Genomic DNA, 15,942 nt, shown 5'->3' on the forward strand with positions numbered 1-15,942 from the left:
TAGTACTAAACAAAATGTCTTTTTCTCTATTTGCTTGCGTCATTGCCGTGGTTCCCTCTTCTATTCGGATAGAATTAGAACTTTGGTGGGCTTAGAATTGCCATCTATATAATGAGCATTTTGCATATCACTCCCATCGGCTCTTTCGGCTGCTTCTTTTTCATTTGCGGCTATTCCTGCGTTCAAATGGCGTTTAATAATTCTCTCTCGAACTAGATTTTCAGGGGTTTTTATAAACCAAGTGTCGTCAACAAAATTTTCAATTTCATCCCAGTATTTGTCTCGAAGTGATACATAATTTCCTTCGATTATTATAATGTCTACATTACCGTGTATCACTATATCATCTTCTATCGGATCTTTCAATTTGTGATCAAAAGAAGGTGCTTTGATGGTTTGGGAACGGTCCTTCAATTTTGAGATCAAATTGACAAAAGCCTGTGCGTTAAAAGTAAAAGGAGCACCCCGTCTTCGAAAAGCCTCCTTTGGATCTGCCATTAATGTTAGTTCCGAGCGATATAAATGAAACCCATCTTGAGATAGTACTACCACTTTTGCAAAAGTTGAAAGTCTTTTGGCTATAGCATTAGCAAATGTTGTTTTACCAGAGCCGGGAACGCCTGCAAGTGATATCAAATATCTAGGTTGAGAATCTGATTTTCTTTTTGATAGGTAGTCCTTGTGCACTCTGTCACACAATTGAGGAATTTCATTAGAAGTATATGTAATTTGATGCACCATTATGTTTAATTCTACAACATGACGTTGGAGGGAAGGAAAAAAAAAAGGATGAACTGAAAATTGGAATCAGATCAAACTTGTCAGATGCTGGAGCGACAAAACAAGAAAAAAGAAAATTATGCTGGAGTTGCAAACGACCAAGTACCATAAATCCATATGGTTTCCAGTTAGAGTTGATAATTAGCATAGTCAATTCTTTTGGTGATGTCACTTTTCCCAACACAATGGATAGCCAAGTCCATACCATTTCTAGGGCAAGAAAAACCTTGTATATATGGTTTTACTTACAATTCAGAGTGCTACTACTATGGACTCTATTTATGTAACTTTGAGAATGTATGGAAACAAGAGGTGGACAAACAAAAGTTGGTTCATATTGCCAAAACAATTGGAATTGAAGATATGTCTGATGACGATTTAGTGGAACTCATCAATGACATTAGTCGTTATATCCCAGAGAAAATGGTGTTTGAGCAGGATGATGTGAATGTTAGGGCAAGAACAATTGGCGATATAGAATGGAGATTCAATCTCTCGAGACAAAACCAGGAGCAAACTATAGAATTTCTTTATAAATTAAACTATCAGCAGTTTGAAAATATTTGTTTCATGAAATTCCAAGTTGACAGTCTAAAAGAAATTATTTCAGTAAAAGATCAGTATTCGAGATTTTTAGCCACAAATTTCAAGCAAAGTCATGGCATGGATATGATAAACAACTACAAGAAAAATAATCAGTCTGATATTGAGTTTATAGAAAGGTTTAGCCCGAAAAAATGGGACAAGAAGGTGGTCAGCCAGTATAGAAACCTACAATCAAAGAACAACAGGTCTAGCATCAATGGATTGAAAATCTGTATTGAAACAGCAATTAATACAATCTCAAAATTTGCCAGTTTGTTTTCTGAGAATGAAGCAAAAGAAGAAGAACAATCAAGTCCTGTGAAACTAGATCCCGTGGAGGATTCTCAATTGGTGAAAGTCTCACCTTCACCCTCCCAGTCAGACGCACAGTCGACCCAGTCAGCCAATTCAAATTCAATGGGATCACCAATCAAGCGACGGATATCTACCTATGAGCTGCTTGTTCCGACTTCAATGTCTCAGGCATCACAAAGTAGCCAAGATACTCAATCGCCAAGAAAGAAACGTAAAATAGGATCTTTATTTAAAAAATGAATATACGAAAATTGTAACTTACTTGAGATTTATAAACTTACTATACAGTATCTGCCATTTTATTCCAACGAGCTATCAACCATTTCAAAGCTGCTTGTTGCGTTGAATCCATCACAGCGTCATAAATCACTGTGAGTACTGTGGTCCAAAAAGTCACAAATTTACGAAGCTCGTTGCTATCCTCTGGCTGATAAATATGGATAGGTGTCTTTCGGGAGTTCCTTCCCTTTCCTGTCTCGCGAAATGGGACAAAATTACCAGGTGTAGCATCAAAGTATTGCAGAAATACTGTCATCCAAAACCTAATTATTAACTCGGCACAATCTTCGATAGTTGTGACACTATTTTTGTCATACCCTCGAATCAAATCTAAATCATCACCATACTCGGCAACCATACAATGGTCTAAAGCAGCTAGCAATATCATTTGAATTTCGTTGTATACTTTTTCAGAAACTTGTTCAAAAGTAGTCAATTCATCAATCTGCTGTGTCTTTTCCACCCACTCATTGGAGGGTTCTACCACCTCGGAAGAAACATGGTTTTGGATTTTTGGAGCCACTGGCTCTACTTTTGTTTGTAGCTTTCCAAATCTTTCAACATTTTCTTCGTAAATAGTATTTGCAATCAATCTTCCACTCATATTTTCTCGGAAACTTACTGTTAAAACATCATTACTCAAAGCTTTTGCACAAAGATTTTTGTCATTGGATAATAAAATCACCAAAGACTGTGGGTAGGTCTTTTTAAAATATAAACAACAATCAAATATGGCGTCATCTTTAACTAGGTCTTTTGATATTCTCTGTGACAATTTTTGTCCTTTTACCACTGCCAGGGAGTCTGCTAATGCTTGATATATCCATCGATTTGCCCATATAGCTAATTGAGAAACCGTCTCCCCCGTGAATTTCCCATTTGAGTTGTTGTGCAAACGATTTGAATTCTTAAGCCCATCCAATTCTTGGACCACATATACTGGAATAATCAATTTCAATCCATATTCAGAAGCGATATTTTTCAAAGTATCAACAATGTTTAAATGGGAAATCAAAAAATTTGTATCGAGAACTAAAAATGAAATATTTCCCCCCACAATCTCAAATTCAGGCGACTCTTCAATGACCATTTCATTCTTGTCTTCATAAACTGAGTTTCCTCTTAAATATTCAATATATTCTGATATCACGTCTACTTCTTTTCCATCCTCAATGGGTATCATTTCAATGTCTTCTGACGTGTTTGGGTGCGTGTGTAGTGCCAGTTGTACTCTATCATCTATGGTTCTTAATTTATAATCTATAGGTTTACGGGGCTTTATTTCGCCCAGTGTAATAACTTTTAGTTGATCCTCTTCACTTAATCCTTCAGGGGCATACCTAGAGGGAAGAGACATAGCTGGTATTCAACAATAAGAGGGTGGATAGTAAAGATGGTTAGTTACTGGAAATTTGCAAGAGTTCGCGCACTATGAGCTCTTTTTTTTTTCTGAAACAAATACACTATACCATGCATTTGATCTACATTATAATTATCTGAACCCCTTCATTTGCTCAATATATATTCTCTTTTTAGCAATTAGAGTTCCTATAATATATATCATAGTTGGAACAAAGAGTGTTGAAAAAAAAAACCTAGAAAAAATTAAGAGAAAGTTCAAATAAACTAACCAGCAAACTAAGTGTAATAATCGCAATAATCATCCAAGTTATTCGACTGGAGTTTTTCTCATCAACGTATTCAATAAACTCTAGGAAAACTTGAAGACGGTCGTTCAAGACTTGGACACGTTGGTCAAGTTCTAAATACTCTCTTACACCGTTGTATAACGGATGCAATGCTGGTTCCATTGACCAGAAAAATTCAGGTGTATCCAAAATTGAACTTGATAAATTGATGTCCACTCTAATCTTGAGTAATTTACCCTTCTTTTTAACTAATTTGACATGATCTATCCCAATTTTTCCTGAAAGGGCAAGTTTTTTAGGAAGTTTTGAAATTACATGCAAGGTTTTCACAATTCTTGTTTCAAAAAGTTCCAACTTGGTCAGTTGTGCTATGGCGTATGACATGGTGAGTTTGATTAAATGATCTGCACTCCTCAAAGTTATCATGTCGTTATAAATTCTTGGACGTAGGATCTGATGATCATATTCATAATGGAATTCCTCCGTTTCAATATCTTGTTCATCAATGGGGTTGATTAACAAGTCTTCGTCTGAAAAAGCTAAATCGGCAAGTATATTCTTCTCATGGATTTCTGAAAAATTCCAAAAAACAATAACACCAAACTCAAATACAAACATTTCTGCATGGTGCTTGGATACGTCCTGGACAGAAGCAGAGGTAGAACCGGTATCATTCTTTTTGCTGCTGCTACTTCCGTTATCCCCACTAGCCCTGCTAGTCTCTAAAGGGGGTGCAAAATATTGAGGTTCTGATGGTTCAAATGGTGTATTGCTGTCGACATTTTCAAATTCTGGATCCATAGAGTAATTGTTTGCGTCTTCGGGTGTTTCAACACCAGAATAGTACTCGTAAAGATGGGTTTTCTGTTCGTTCTTGTTTATCATGGTCTCCATATATTTGTTTTTGGCCAACAATTTTGCTGTATTATTTGATTTCACTCTGACACCGTCACTTCCTGGTAATAAAGGAAGGGCATAAGGTACATATAAGGCCTCATCATATAGTCTAGGTTTCACTTCATGCTTTTTACGCAAAAACTTAGCTACCTCGGTCAAGTTGAACTCTTCGCATATAAAATAAGCAGTCATTCGACTAAACTCTTCAGCTCGTTTTTCCTTTGGCATCAACTCTGCTCTTGAACGCATCATTTGTGCTTGCAATTCAGCATTGGCGGCCAGGTTACCAGTATCGTGCATAGAAGATGTTGGCGGCGAAGGCAGTCTTTGGTGATCAGGTATCAATACCAATTTCTGGGATGTTTTTGATGTTCTTGATGGTAATGACTGAGAAAGTTTGGGAATGCTTCTTATGTTTCTTCTTGGTTCTGCACCATATGAACCTTGGATGGAAGGAGGTGGGGAGGAAGATGAATTTAATGAGGAACTCGAGCTACCATAGCTTTGTCTGCTCAATCGAGGGGGTAATCTACTCAAACCTGAAGGTATATCACTTGACTTGCTTAATAATTTATCTACCGAAATATCAGTATACTTATTTTTGAATCTCAGCTGCAAAGCATTGAGATGTTGCAGTTGCTGGAAACTGTAATTAGAATGCTTTTGCTGTTGTTGTAATTGTTGTTGTTGCTTTTTGTAACTTTGGCCAGCAAATGGAGCTCTTGCACCTTTGACTTTATCGCTTCTGGCATCAGTAACAAGAATAGAAGGAGATCGTTTTGCTGTGGGTCTGTTATTGTTTAAAGATGAGATCCCTGTGTTACGGGAATTTCCACTCATTCTACCACAGCTTTAGTATATTTTTCTGATTGACTCTATTTCTCAGTAGGAAATGATTTCTATGATTGACGATTATCAGCAAATATACTAAAAAAAAAATTGTACTTTAATTAGGAGATAATAAACAACTGATTATTTCCCTTTTTTTTGTCACACCATACACTACCTAGCTGCACCACCTATTGAAAAATTTTCTTTTTAATTTTTTTGCAGATAGTTGCGATACATAACGTAAAGCTATACTTCCCCTTTTCTGTCGTTTTACTTATATTACAATTATCTGACTAAACTTGAACCAAAGATGTCATTCAAATTGTCTGTTGCCGGAAAGGCTCAAAATGTCCCTTATCCTGTATTAATTGCAGTTAACTTTATCAACTCTAGTGATGTTGATGTGTCAATCCCAATTGAATTTGTTGATGACAAAACCGTTGACTCTAAAGATTCAATCAAATTAGTTACTCCAGGTGGTGAAACTTTTATTGATCAATTAGATGCTTTGGATTATTTGTCACAAACTTTACCTGAATTGTTACCAGAAAGAAGCAAATCCCAAGAATGGATCAAATTTGCCTTGACCAAATTGTACGTCAAGAACTTTAAAGAATTGGCTGTTGATTTGGAAAAACTTGATCAACACTTGAACTTCCGTTCATTCATTGTTGGTTACCAATACTCTTTAGCTGACATTGCCATTTGGGGTGTTTTGAGAGCCAATGCATTGATGGGCTCTGTTATCAAGAATGGTGTTTATGCCAACATTTCCAGATGGTACAATTTGTTAGCTGATGACAAAAGATTCGAAGGTTCTGTTGAATTGATGACTAAATCATTGGCAGAAGTGAGAAAAGCTGCTAAATCTGCCAAGACTGCTGCTGCTGGTGGTAAGAAGGAAGCCCACAAGGCCAGTTTCGAAATTGACTTGCCAGGTGCTGAAATGGGTAAAGTTGTCACTCGTTTCCCACCAGAACCATCTGGTTACTTGCATATTGGACACGCCAAAGCTGCTGTTTTGAATGAATATTTTGCTCATAAATTTAAAGGTAAATTAATTATCAGATTTGACGATACCAATCCAACTAAAGAAAAAGTTGAGTTCCAAGATTCTATTATTGAAGATTTAGAGTTGTTGGGTATCAAAGGTGACCAAATCACTTACTCTTCAGATTACTTCCAAACCATGTACGACTTGGCTGTTAAAATGATCAAGGATGGTAATGCTTATTGTGATGACACTCCAGTTGATACTATGAGAGAACAAAGAATGGTGGGTGATGCATCAGCAAGAAGAGAAAGGTCTGTTGAAGAAAACTTGAGAATTTTCACTGAAGAAATGAAGAATGGAACTGAAGAAGGGTTAAAGAACTGTTTAAGAGCCAAGATTGATTACAAAGCTCCAAACAAAGCCTTGAGAGACCCAGTTATTTACAGATGTAACTTGACACCACATCACAGAACTGGTACTGAATGGAAAATGTATCCAATCTATGATTTCTGTGTTCCTGTTGTTGACTCAATTGAAGGTGTTACTCATGCTTTGAGAACCAATGAATACAGAGACCGTAATCCACAATATGAATGGATGCAAAAAACTTTAGGTTTGCGTCCAGTTGCCATTTGGGATTTCGGAAGAGTTAACTTTGTTAGAACCTTGTTGTCCAAGAGAAAATTGCAATGGTTTGTTGACAAAAACTACGTTTCCAACTGGGATGATCCAAGATTCCCAACTGTTAGAGGGGTTAGAAGAAGAGGTATGACAGTTGAAGGGTTGAGAAATTTCATTATTTCTCAAGGTCCTTCAAGAAACATTATTAACTTGGAATGGTCAGTTATTTGGGCTATGAACAAAAAGATCATCGACCCAGTTGCACCAAGATTTACTGCTGTTGATGCTAAGAATGTTGTTTCAGTTAAATTGTTGAACGGACCAAAAGAGCCATACACTGAATCAAAACCAAAACACAAAAAGAACCCAGAGGTTGGTAACAAAGATGTCATTTTTGCTGATCAAGTTTTGATTGACCAAGAAGATGCTGATTTGACTGAAGGTGAAGAAGTCACTTTCATGGACTGGGGTAACATTATTGTTTCAAAAGTCAACAAAGAAGGTGATATTGTTAAATCCGTTGAAGCTAATTTGCATTTGGAAGGTGATTTCCGTAAGACTTCCAAAAAGATTACATGGTTGGCTTACACTAAGGATAAAGTTGAAATTGACATGGTTGATTTTGATCATTTGATTACTAAAGACAAATTAGATGAAAATGATAACTTTGAAGACTTCATTACTCCAGAAACCGAATTCCACACTAAAGGCTTTGCTGATTTGAATGTCGGTAAATTGAAAGCTGGTGATATCATTCAATTTGAAAGAAAGGGTTACTTTAGAGTTGATAAGCCTTCTGAAGAAGGTAAGCCTGCTGTTTTATATACTATCCCAGATGGTAAAGCAGTTTCTAGATATGGTGCCAAAAAATAAACCACAAGAATGTATCGTTGTAGTTAATAACTGGTAGATATTTGTATCTAAATCTATATAACTCATAGAATGTAAATATATATATTAACCTACACAAATAACAGAATAATTGAAACGCCGACAAAAAAGGAAAACCCAAGCATCTAACCTTAGAAACCATTGAAAAATCATCAAGCCCATAACCAAGTTAACTTTTGCCAACCCTTAAGTTTTGGATAAGGAGGTTCAGGACGTTGTTGAACATCAAAAAATAAAGGTTTCAATGGGACATCATGAGGAGACTTTAATTTAGTTTTCCAGAAAAGTTTACCAAAAGTATAAAAGATCAACACAAGGGGAATAATGAAATAAGAACTGAAAAATGTAGAAAATTGCCAGTACCCTTTGATAAACACGGGGAACCCACCAGTTAACAAAAAGATGATAGCGAAAAATAATGAATAATAGGCGGCAAATTCTCCTCCAGCAAATTTATACGGCAAATCATCTCTTGTGTAACCTTGAGCCCGTAATGCTCTGCTCATACTAATATGATTTATAGAAATAATACTCCAATTGAGTAAAGTGCACGATGATGTGATATTTTGAAACCAACTGAAAACTGCTGCCAGAGTAGCATTAGCAGTCATGTATGCCAATGGCAAAAATGAGCAACAGAATGCCACAGCGACGTAAGGTAATCCATAATTATTGACTTTGAGGAATATTTTGGGGAGTTGACGTTTGCTAGCAAGGGCATAAATAATTCTACTTGATCGAATGATATCCAAATTTGCTGCAGACAATGCTGATGTCAAAACCACTGCATTAACAATATGTGGCAACACTTTGATACCTGAACGTTGTATAGCAACAACAAAGGCCGAACCTCTGGCAGTTCCATCGGGTTTACTGATTGCTGGATCAGTGTGAGAAACAATCATTGATAAAACCAATACGGTGGTAAAATAAAGTATGGCAATACGGTAAAACACTCTTTTTGCAGCACGATAAATAGCTCTTCGTGGATATTCTGACTCACCAGCAAGAAGACAAACAGATTGAATCCCTGAGAATGTGTATACTGCCGTCCCCACACTTTTCCAAATGCCTAAAAATCTTCCTAAAGAGCCCGTAGCGTATCGTTCTGAAAATAAACCGGGGTCTTTCCAGTACCGGAATCCAAGACGGTCATGATTAGGAGCACCACCCAAATCAATAACTAATCCAACAATAATTAAACAAATAACCAAGAGTATTTTCAAGACACCAAAACAAAATTCAATTTCTCCGTACCATCTAACATTATAAGAGTTGATAACAACAATAACAATTCCAAATATAGTAACAAACACTGCAGGGCTCAAATCTGTCCAGTATGTCATGATAAGAACAACAGCGGATAATTCAGTTGGAATCACTGCCAGGTAGATGTTGCAAATCCCCATTGCAAATCCGAGAGAATGATCAACAAAATGTTCTGCATGTCTGATATAACCACTGGTAATGGGCATCAAACAAGTGACTTCAGTGACAGCAATTTGATTTGCACCGATGACTGTGGCAACAAAAATATAAGAAATGATCATCCCCAATGGACCTGCAGTTGCTAATGTTCCTCCAGAACTGTACACAAGTGATATAATGTTAGTAAGGAGTTGTCAATCGCCAAGGGAAGGACCATCAATCTATATATAAAATGTACTTCCACAGAAACCAAGTATGTTTCACAAAAGATAAATGGTTGTATCATTTTTTTATATAACAGATTGAGTGACCCCGTAAGTAGTGCATCACGACTGCAAAACAAACATACCTTAAGAATAAACCAGTTCCAATGACACCAACCAATGAAATCATCAGAATCAACCGAGAACTCAATGACAGGGATAATCTAGAATCATGATAAAAGATTTCATCAGCTTGTGATTGTAAATCCAAATTTTCAGTTGTTTTGGTAGTTACAGAAGTTAAATCTTTGGGAGATTTGTGAATATTTAATTCATCATTTTGGGTTTTATCAACTGACATCTTTCAAGAATGATATTTTTTTTTCTTTTTCAAACAACAATTGAGCAAAAGCAATGGTGGGTGTTTGTTGAAACCAAAATATTATATCAGTAATCTGATGAAATGACAATCAAAGGAAGGAAATATAGACATTCTTTGAGATATATATATAGATAATGGCTTAATTTGATTCCAGAACTAATAATGCTAAAAGTTTTTAAATTCTTTCTTGTTGTTGACAACCCAAATCAACAAAATAGAAAACAATTACGTCCATCCGTTGTCAAGTCCAATTCTTTTAAATTATGTAGATCGAGGAACTATTGTTCAGCCAAACTAAAAAAAAAAATACCTACAATTTAGTTGGTAATCATATTTGGATCGACTCTTATTCGTCGAATTATAGAAATTACACAATACACAAAACTAATTTCAGGACATGTTTCTCAATTATGGTTGTGACTGACTTACAACGGTATTTTAAATACAATAGAATTTGAATATTTGGTAAAACATGTAATTTATTAAAATAAGGAGCCAAGGGGCATAATTATACATAGGTACCAAGCTCTCTTATTTTTTTTAGATTTTTTTCTTGATCTGAATGTATTGTAATTGTTTATTCGTTTAGATTTCGGCTTTGTTGTTTTATCAGATGGTGATTGGGTAAATAACCACCGTTGATCTTTTAGAAGTATTTTTTTTTCTTGATTCTGCTTATTCTTCTTTCGGTTAAAAATTCCACGAATTGGATTGGAAAGGGTTTGAAGAAAATTAGTGTTCATGTTTTTTTCTTTTTTCTTAGGCTTTCTTTTTTTGCAATTCAATTTAACAACAATTTCACCTATCATCAAATAACAAATTAAACTTGTGGCTAATACAACAGCAACAACAATGATTATTTTGACAAGACAATGAAAAATTCTTTTTCTCTTTTCTTCTTATTGTTAACATTGTTTTTTTTTTTTTGTTTGGTAGGAATCACTAATCAATCTATGTCACAAAAGAAAACTACCAATTGATTGGATGGTATTAATTTGGTGTTATGAGCTGATTAATTAGTAAGCAAACACCAATTGACCAATCAGGGCCGTGGAATTCTTACTCTTGGTTGTAATGTGCAAGTAAGCTAGATTTTCTTATTATTGCCCACGTGTCTGTTTTATCCTTCATGTTTGACCATATTTGTGATGAAATACCTGAAAAGACTACCAAGGTTCGTATGTATGAAACAATTACGATTTGTTGGGCAATTAATTGATCATCGTTTTATTTGTAGTAAGTTGAAGTCCAATTATGCATACTCGTTTGTGTGTGACTTCCGGTTTCCAAATTTGATAGTTTTTCTATTAACCAAGAGCAAGCATGACTGAGTATTGTCGCTAGATACTGATATATACTGGTTTGTAAATGTTATTGCTGAATTTTAATATGTGTATTTGAACTAAATACTAAGAATGTTTTTGCTGTTTTTTTGTTCATACTTTGGCAATAATTTTGACTGAAAAGCTATCCACATATTTTACAAAAACCTTTTTAACACTGATCTTTAAAACTTTGTTGATTGATTAACCTAAAAGAGTCAACTAAAAGGCGAGCACTACCATTGTTAAGAGAAGAGTTGTTGTGGACATATATGCTGGATTCCCATTTTCCACTCACCCAAATTTAACAATACCAATAGGTTACCCAACAAAAAGTTAACCCAACTAGTTTGAATAATCACATATGTTATATTCTATGAATAATATACATTCAGATAATAATTTACCCTTCTCATTTTGGGATAAAATGACGTTTATTCAACGTTGAATAAAAAAACAGAAAATAACAACAATAAAAAATGACAACTTTCTTTCTTGGCTGCAAAAACAAAAAAAAATAATAATAATGTCTATCAAACATTTTGACACAAAAGAAACAAGGCTCATCATAAAAATTCATGGATTTGTGCTTGCTTGTCACGTGTTTATTATTATCTTCCTGTTCATATTGAATTGATATATTTACTGGCATATTTGTTACTATCTATTGTGTAACATAATATTATTCTTCTTTTGTGTAGGTCCTTTTTGTTATTCGTATAGAATGGGTCAAATTATAATTTAATTAGCAAGAGTGGGGAAATAAGTGGTGGGGGAAAAGTATTGCGAGTGGAGGATCCTTTGCCTTCAAAAAAAAATTTTGAAATCAATAATTGAAAACAAAGAAAACCATTAGGGTATCCTAGATTCCCAAAATAATACAATTTACGGTTGTGGCAGTATTGGAAACGTTCTCATAAGAAGAACTACCAATTATTAAAGTTACCACTTTTGGTAAGTATATCCCCTAATATATTAGAAAATAGGAAATAGGGCCAATTTCTCGGAAACTTGAATAATCAAAATTTCAATTTATCCCAATTCAGTTAAATTAAATATTTAGTGGTAGTAACTAAACTAAGATTTTAGTTATCTGAATGGTTTTTGGTTATTATCTGAGTTCCGAACCAAAAAAAAAAAGGAAAAGAGAGTTTTTTAGTTTCCAATCTCATCTTCCACAAGAATACATGAGTGAAAATTTTTTCTTCTTACTATACAGTGGATAAGAAAAGCTATTTCAGAGTAGTTATTAAATATGTGATATTCGAAAGGAGTAGCAACAATCATCCTTATATTAACAAGGATAGGAGTACTCAGATTTCAGATCTCAGGAGTTCCCTTTTTCAATAGATCAATGATAATGATAAAACTGGAATTATCAGGCGTTTATATGCATGTTCTATTGTTTTTGCTTTGAAAGGAGTAAAGATGGAGGAAGAGATATTCTGTATGCACAATTTTTTAATGTTGATAAGAGGATAAAAATGAATCTTCAAGAATTTAAACAAGGGGTGCAAAATAACCCCATCGATTCTTTGTTTTGTTGTGGCGATGCTACTGATAAGATGGCAAAAAGTTACATCATCGAAGATAAGATCGAATGTGTGGTTCTATGCACGTCCTAAAAGTAACCTCCTACCTCAGCGATTTCATTGATGATGAGTATAGGAGAGTAAATACTTTCATCTTGCTTATATTTCCAACTGAGTTAGATTTGGATTTATCAATATAAATACACAAAAACACGTAAAGAATTATACTGAAAATGTCAAGCAGTAGAATTTTAGTTTCCAGTGTTTCATGAAAAGTATAAGAAGAAGAATTTTAAAGAAAACCAAAAATTAATCAAGACTAAACCAACATGGGATCTATTCAAATCTATAAATGTAACATGCAGATTGATCAATGTGGTCAAATAATAATAATTTTAGTTGATTAGACATATTTGTTGGGAAAATGAAACAAGAAAAACCAACTTTAATTTAAGCATGAGGGTGAAAAGGGAGAGGGTGGGAAGATCCATAATATTTAAGGTTTGTTGGTGAATTTTTTTTTACCCCTTGTTAAAGTCTTGATTATTTGCATACATGTATGTAAGCATACATCTGGTTAGGTTCTGGAGGGGGTGGATTAATAAATTAAGGCGGGCCCTTTTCGAGAGATTTAATCTTCCCCCTCATTTTCCCCCTCTTGAACCAGATTTTGTCTGGACCTCGATTAAGCAGGTATTATAAAGATTTTTACATCTGCTTACTCTGCAAATAAGTACTATCAAAGCGCAAATTACAACTTCAACCACATCATTATGGATTGTGTGTTGTATTTGATTTTGGTGGAAGCGAAAACTCGACACGACCTTTTTTTTCCCCTCCCTCTATCAAACACACAAAACCAGTAAGTTTTTTGTGACAAATTGACAATCCTTAGGTAGAACAAACAATCAATAAATAAATTGATATCAGCATTGTGATCTCTTACTTTTCTATACACACTTTATCAATATCATCAATCCGGCCAATTTGGAAAGCTCGACAACTTTAAATATTGCATATGCGCTTTGCATATTTCCGGTATATAAACCTATATTGTGCATAAATTGTGCATATTTTATGCATGATTGTAGCAAGACTTACACATAGCAAAGAAGATTTTGGCCAGTAAAAAGGCTCTATTTTCTGACAATTTTTTAGACAAAATATAAGTTTCCTATTTAGTACTAAGTATACTTTAAGTATTTTTCAGACAAAGAATCTTATCTCACGTGCTAAGTGTTCGAATTCACTTTAAAGTCTTCAATTATTCACATAAATAACCACTTTTAAATAAAAATTGAGCTCATATTAATACTTGAGACATCTATATTACCCCCAGTCTTGTTTTTACTTACAAAATAGTGCTTTTTTAGAAGTTCTCTAMTTTTTTGCAAACTTTTGCAGTAAAATGGGTATAAAAATTGTCAAAAACATTTTTAAAATACTAATCTTACTATTTTAACCTTAATCAACTTTATGAAAACACTCAAAATTGGTATTAAATGATAGCTCCATGTATCTAGTATACATACTACTAGCAATTTTGAACAATAGACGTCATTATCTACTGTAAAAGTGTGTTTTATTGAGCTGTTTTATAGGGTATTATTACTACTTAATACTGTGGATAGATGATTTGAACAAAGTACACACCACCAAAAAAACAAATATGCAAGATGACTTAAGCAAAATTTGTTAGGGAATTCTCACTTTTCTACTAACAATTCAGCCTATAGGAGCAGGGAAAAAATTGTACAAAATCTACCAAAGAGAGCTCTGACATTTTCAGAGACCCAATAAAAATTCGAGAAATACTATGGTACATCCGACAAAAAGTTGTTAATAGTTAGGATCTCGCGTTTGTTTACTTTTCTATATAAACAAACACCACTTTATATAAAACCACAACAAATACTTAAAGATTTTTTTATTAAGTAAAGTCTTTAAAAATTCTAAGATATTTTGTTAGTAATAGTTGACTTGTAAGCTTTATAGAGGTCATTTTTATAAGTATTTACTATTAGAAATAATCAATATTAAGTGTAAACTTAAATTTCCTATTCATTTGACTCTACTTAGTGTATATACTAGGCAATTTAAGCTATATAAGGTGATAATTCTTAGTACATTATAAGTAAAACAATCAAGTATTCAATACTTTAACATTTGACTCATTTCTTTTCAAATACTCAGCAAAAGATGCAATCAGATCGTCGTTGTTGAACATTCTGTAGTACTTAGCTTAAAATAAACCCATCAAAACCACTTTAAACCAATCTTGAGCACAACAATTTGTTTATTTGAGCGTAATCAACACCTTTTAGCTAAGTTTTCACCTTCAAATACCTTCTGCATTGGCAATCACTACTGTCGATTCCAAATAACCTCAAAATTATGYTAATACCAACTCTTGGATAGCTGTTAGACCTTATAGATCACCATATACTTCATTTTTTTGATCTTGGCCCAAATATATCRGCAAAAAACAACCAAAAAACAACCATATACCAACCTCATGTCCATAAACGATGCTTATTTTAATTTCTAGCACCACAATCTTYCCSAAAAACCAGCTATACTAACAAATTGTTAGGTTTTCTTTCCAAAAAACTCAATCAARCCACCAAAAAATACGTTGAACACTGATTATTGTTGATTATTATTCAMTTGGGMCCTCTAATAACATCAAATTTGTCTTGAAAAAGCATAAAAAGGATAAATTTCTGGGATTATACCTTATTTTAGGGAAAAATCAGCTTCAAAATACAAAAGATGTTAGTAATCTAGTTTTTAAAATCAGATAATATGGCCCATAGGCATTCTAAATAATTGAATTGATACTCACCATTCATTTTTAACATCAATTATATAAAAGAAAAGGCTTGGAAAGTCACATTTGTTGTTGTTTTGTTGAAAAAGAAAGAAAAAAAAGTGGTGGGAATATGGAAAAATTTTGTTTTGGGTGGATTTGTTTGTTTATAGTTCGTTGGACGCGAGATTTTGTCGGATTCTGGTTTTTCTGACGAAAAATATTTGACCAAAAAAGACAGAAAAATATGGGTGTACAAAACCAAATTTATGCACACAAAATTAAATTAGTAGGTGGTACAAAAAGAGTTGTCGAGAAATCCAGAATACTCCATCAATCCCTTTAAAGTTTTGTATCCTTTTGAGTTTCTCCATATCTTCTCCATCTGGAGTAAGTATAAGGGGGGAGAAAAAGTTGATCTTTT

At 34.0% G+C, this 15,942-nt stretch overlaps 6 protein-coding genes across 6 annotated transcripts; 2 read left to right on the forward strand and 4 right to left on the reverse strand. All coding sequences in view use genetic code 12, as the record gives it.

Annotated features, from left to right (window-relative positions):
- Positions 1 to 60: 60 nt before the first annotated feature.
- Positions 61 to 741, reverse strand: CAALFM_C700580CA (uncharacterized protein; the record flags this gene model as incomplete). The annotated part of the gene is made up of 1 exon (XM_715260.1): positions 61 to 741. The coding sequence occupies one exon, from the start codon at positions 739 to 741 to the stop codon at positions 61 to 63; it is 681 nt and encodes a 226-aa protein (XP_720353.1).
- Positions 742 to 945: 204 nt separating this feature from the next.
- On the forward strand, positions 946 to 1,920 carry CAALFM_C700590WA (uncharacterized protein; the record flags this gene model as incomplete). Its single annotated transcript, XM_715259.1, has 1 exon — positions 946 to 1,920. One exon carries the CDS (start codon positions 946 to 948, stop codon positions 1,918 to 1,920), a length of 975 nt encoding a protein of 324 aa, XP_720352.1.
- Positions 1,921 to 1,960: 40 nt separating this feature from the next.
- CAALFM_C700600CA (mRNA-processing endoribonuclease) lies at positions 1,961 to 3,316 on the reverse strand (the record flags this gene model as incomplete). The annotated part of the gene is made up of 1 exon (XM_715258.1): positions 1,961 to 3,316. The coding sequence occupies one exon, from the start codon at positions 3,314 to 3,316 to the stop codon at positions 1,961 to 1,963; it is 1,356 nt and encodes a 451-aa protein (XP_720351.1).
- A 238-nt stretch (positions 3,317 to 3,554) lies between these two features.
- Positions 3,555 to 5,345, reverse strand: CAALFM_C700610CA (uncharacterized protein; the record flags this gene model as incomplete). Its single annotated transcript, XM_715257.1, has 1 exon — positions 3,555 to 5,345. The coding sequence occupies one exon, from the start codon at positions 5,343 to 5,345 to the stop codon at positions 3,555 to 3,557; it is 1,791 nt and encodes a 596-aa protein (XP_720350.1).
- Positions 5,346 to 5,646: 301 nt separating this feature from the next.
- On the forward strand, positions 5,647 to 7,824 carry GUS1 (glutamate--tRNA ligase; the record flags this gene model as incomplete). The annotated part of the gene is made up of 1 exon (XM_715256.1): positions 5,647 to 7,824. The coding sequence occupies one exon, from the start codon at positions 5,647 to 5,649 to the stop codon at positions 7,822 to 7,824; it is 2,178 nt and encodes a 725-aa protein (XP_720349.1).
- A 170-nt stretch (positions 7,825 to 7,994) lies between these two features.
- Positions 7,995 to 9,834, reverse strand: CAALFM_C700630CA (uncharacterized protein; the record flags this gene model as incomplete). The annotated part of the gene is made up of 2 exons (XM_019475475.1): positions 7,995 to 9,429; positions 9,620 to 9,834. 2 exons carry the CDS (start codon positions 9,832 to 9,834, stop codon positions 7,995 to 7,997), a joined length of 1,650 nt encoding a protein of 549 aa, XP_019331020.1.
- Positions 9,835 to 15,942: the final 6,108 nt, after the last annotated feature.

Source organism: Candida albicans, chromosome 7 (assembly GCF_000182965.3).
Source record: "Candida albicans SC5314 chromosome 7, complete sequence".
Lineage (NCBI taxonomy): Eukaryota > Fungi > Ascomycota > Pichiomycetes > Serinales > Debaryomycetaceae > Candida > Candida albicans.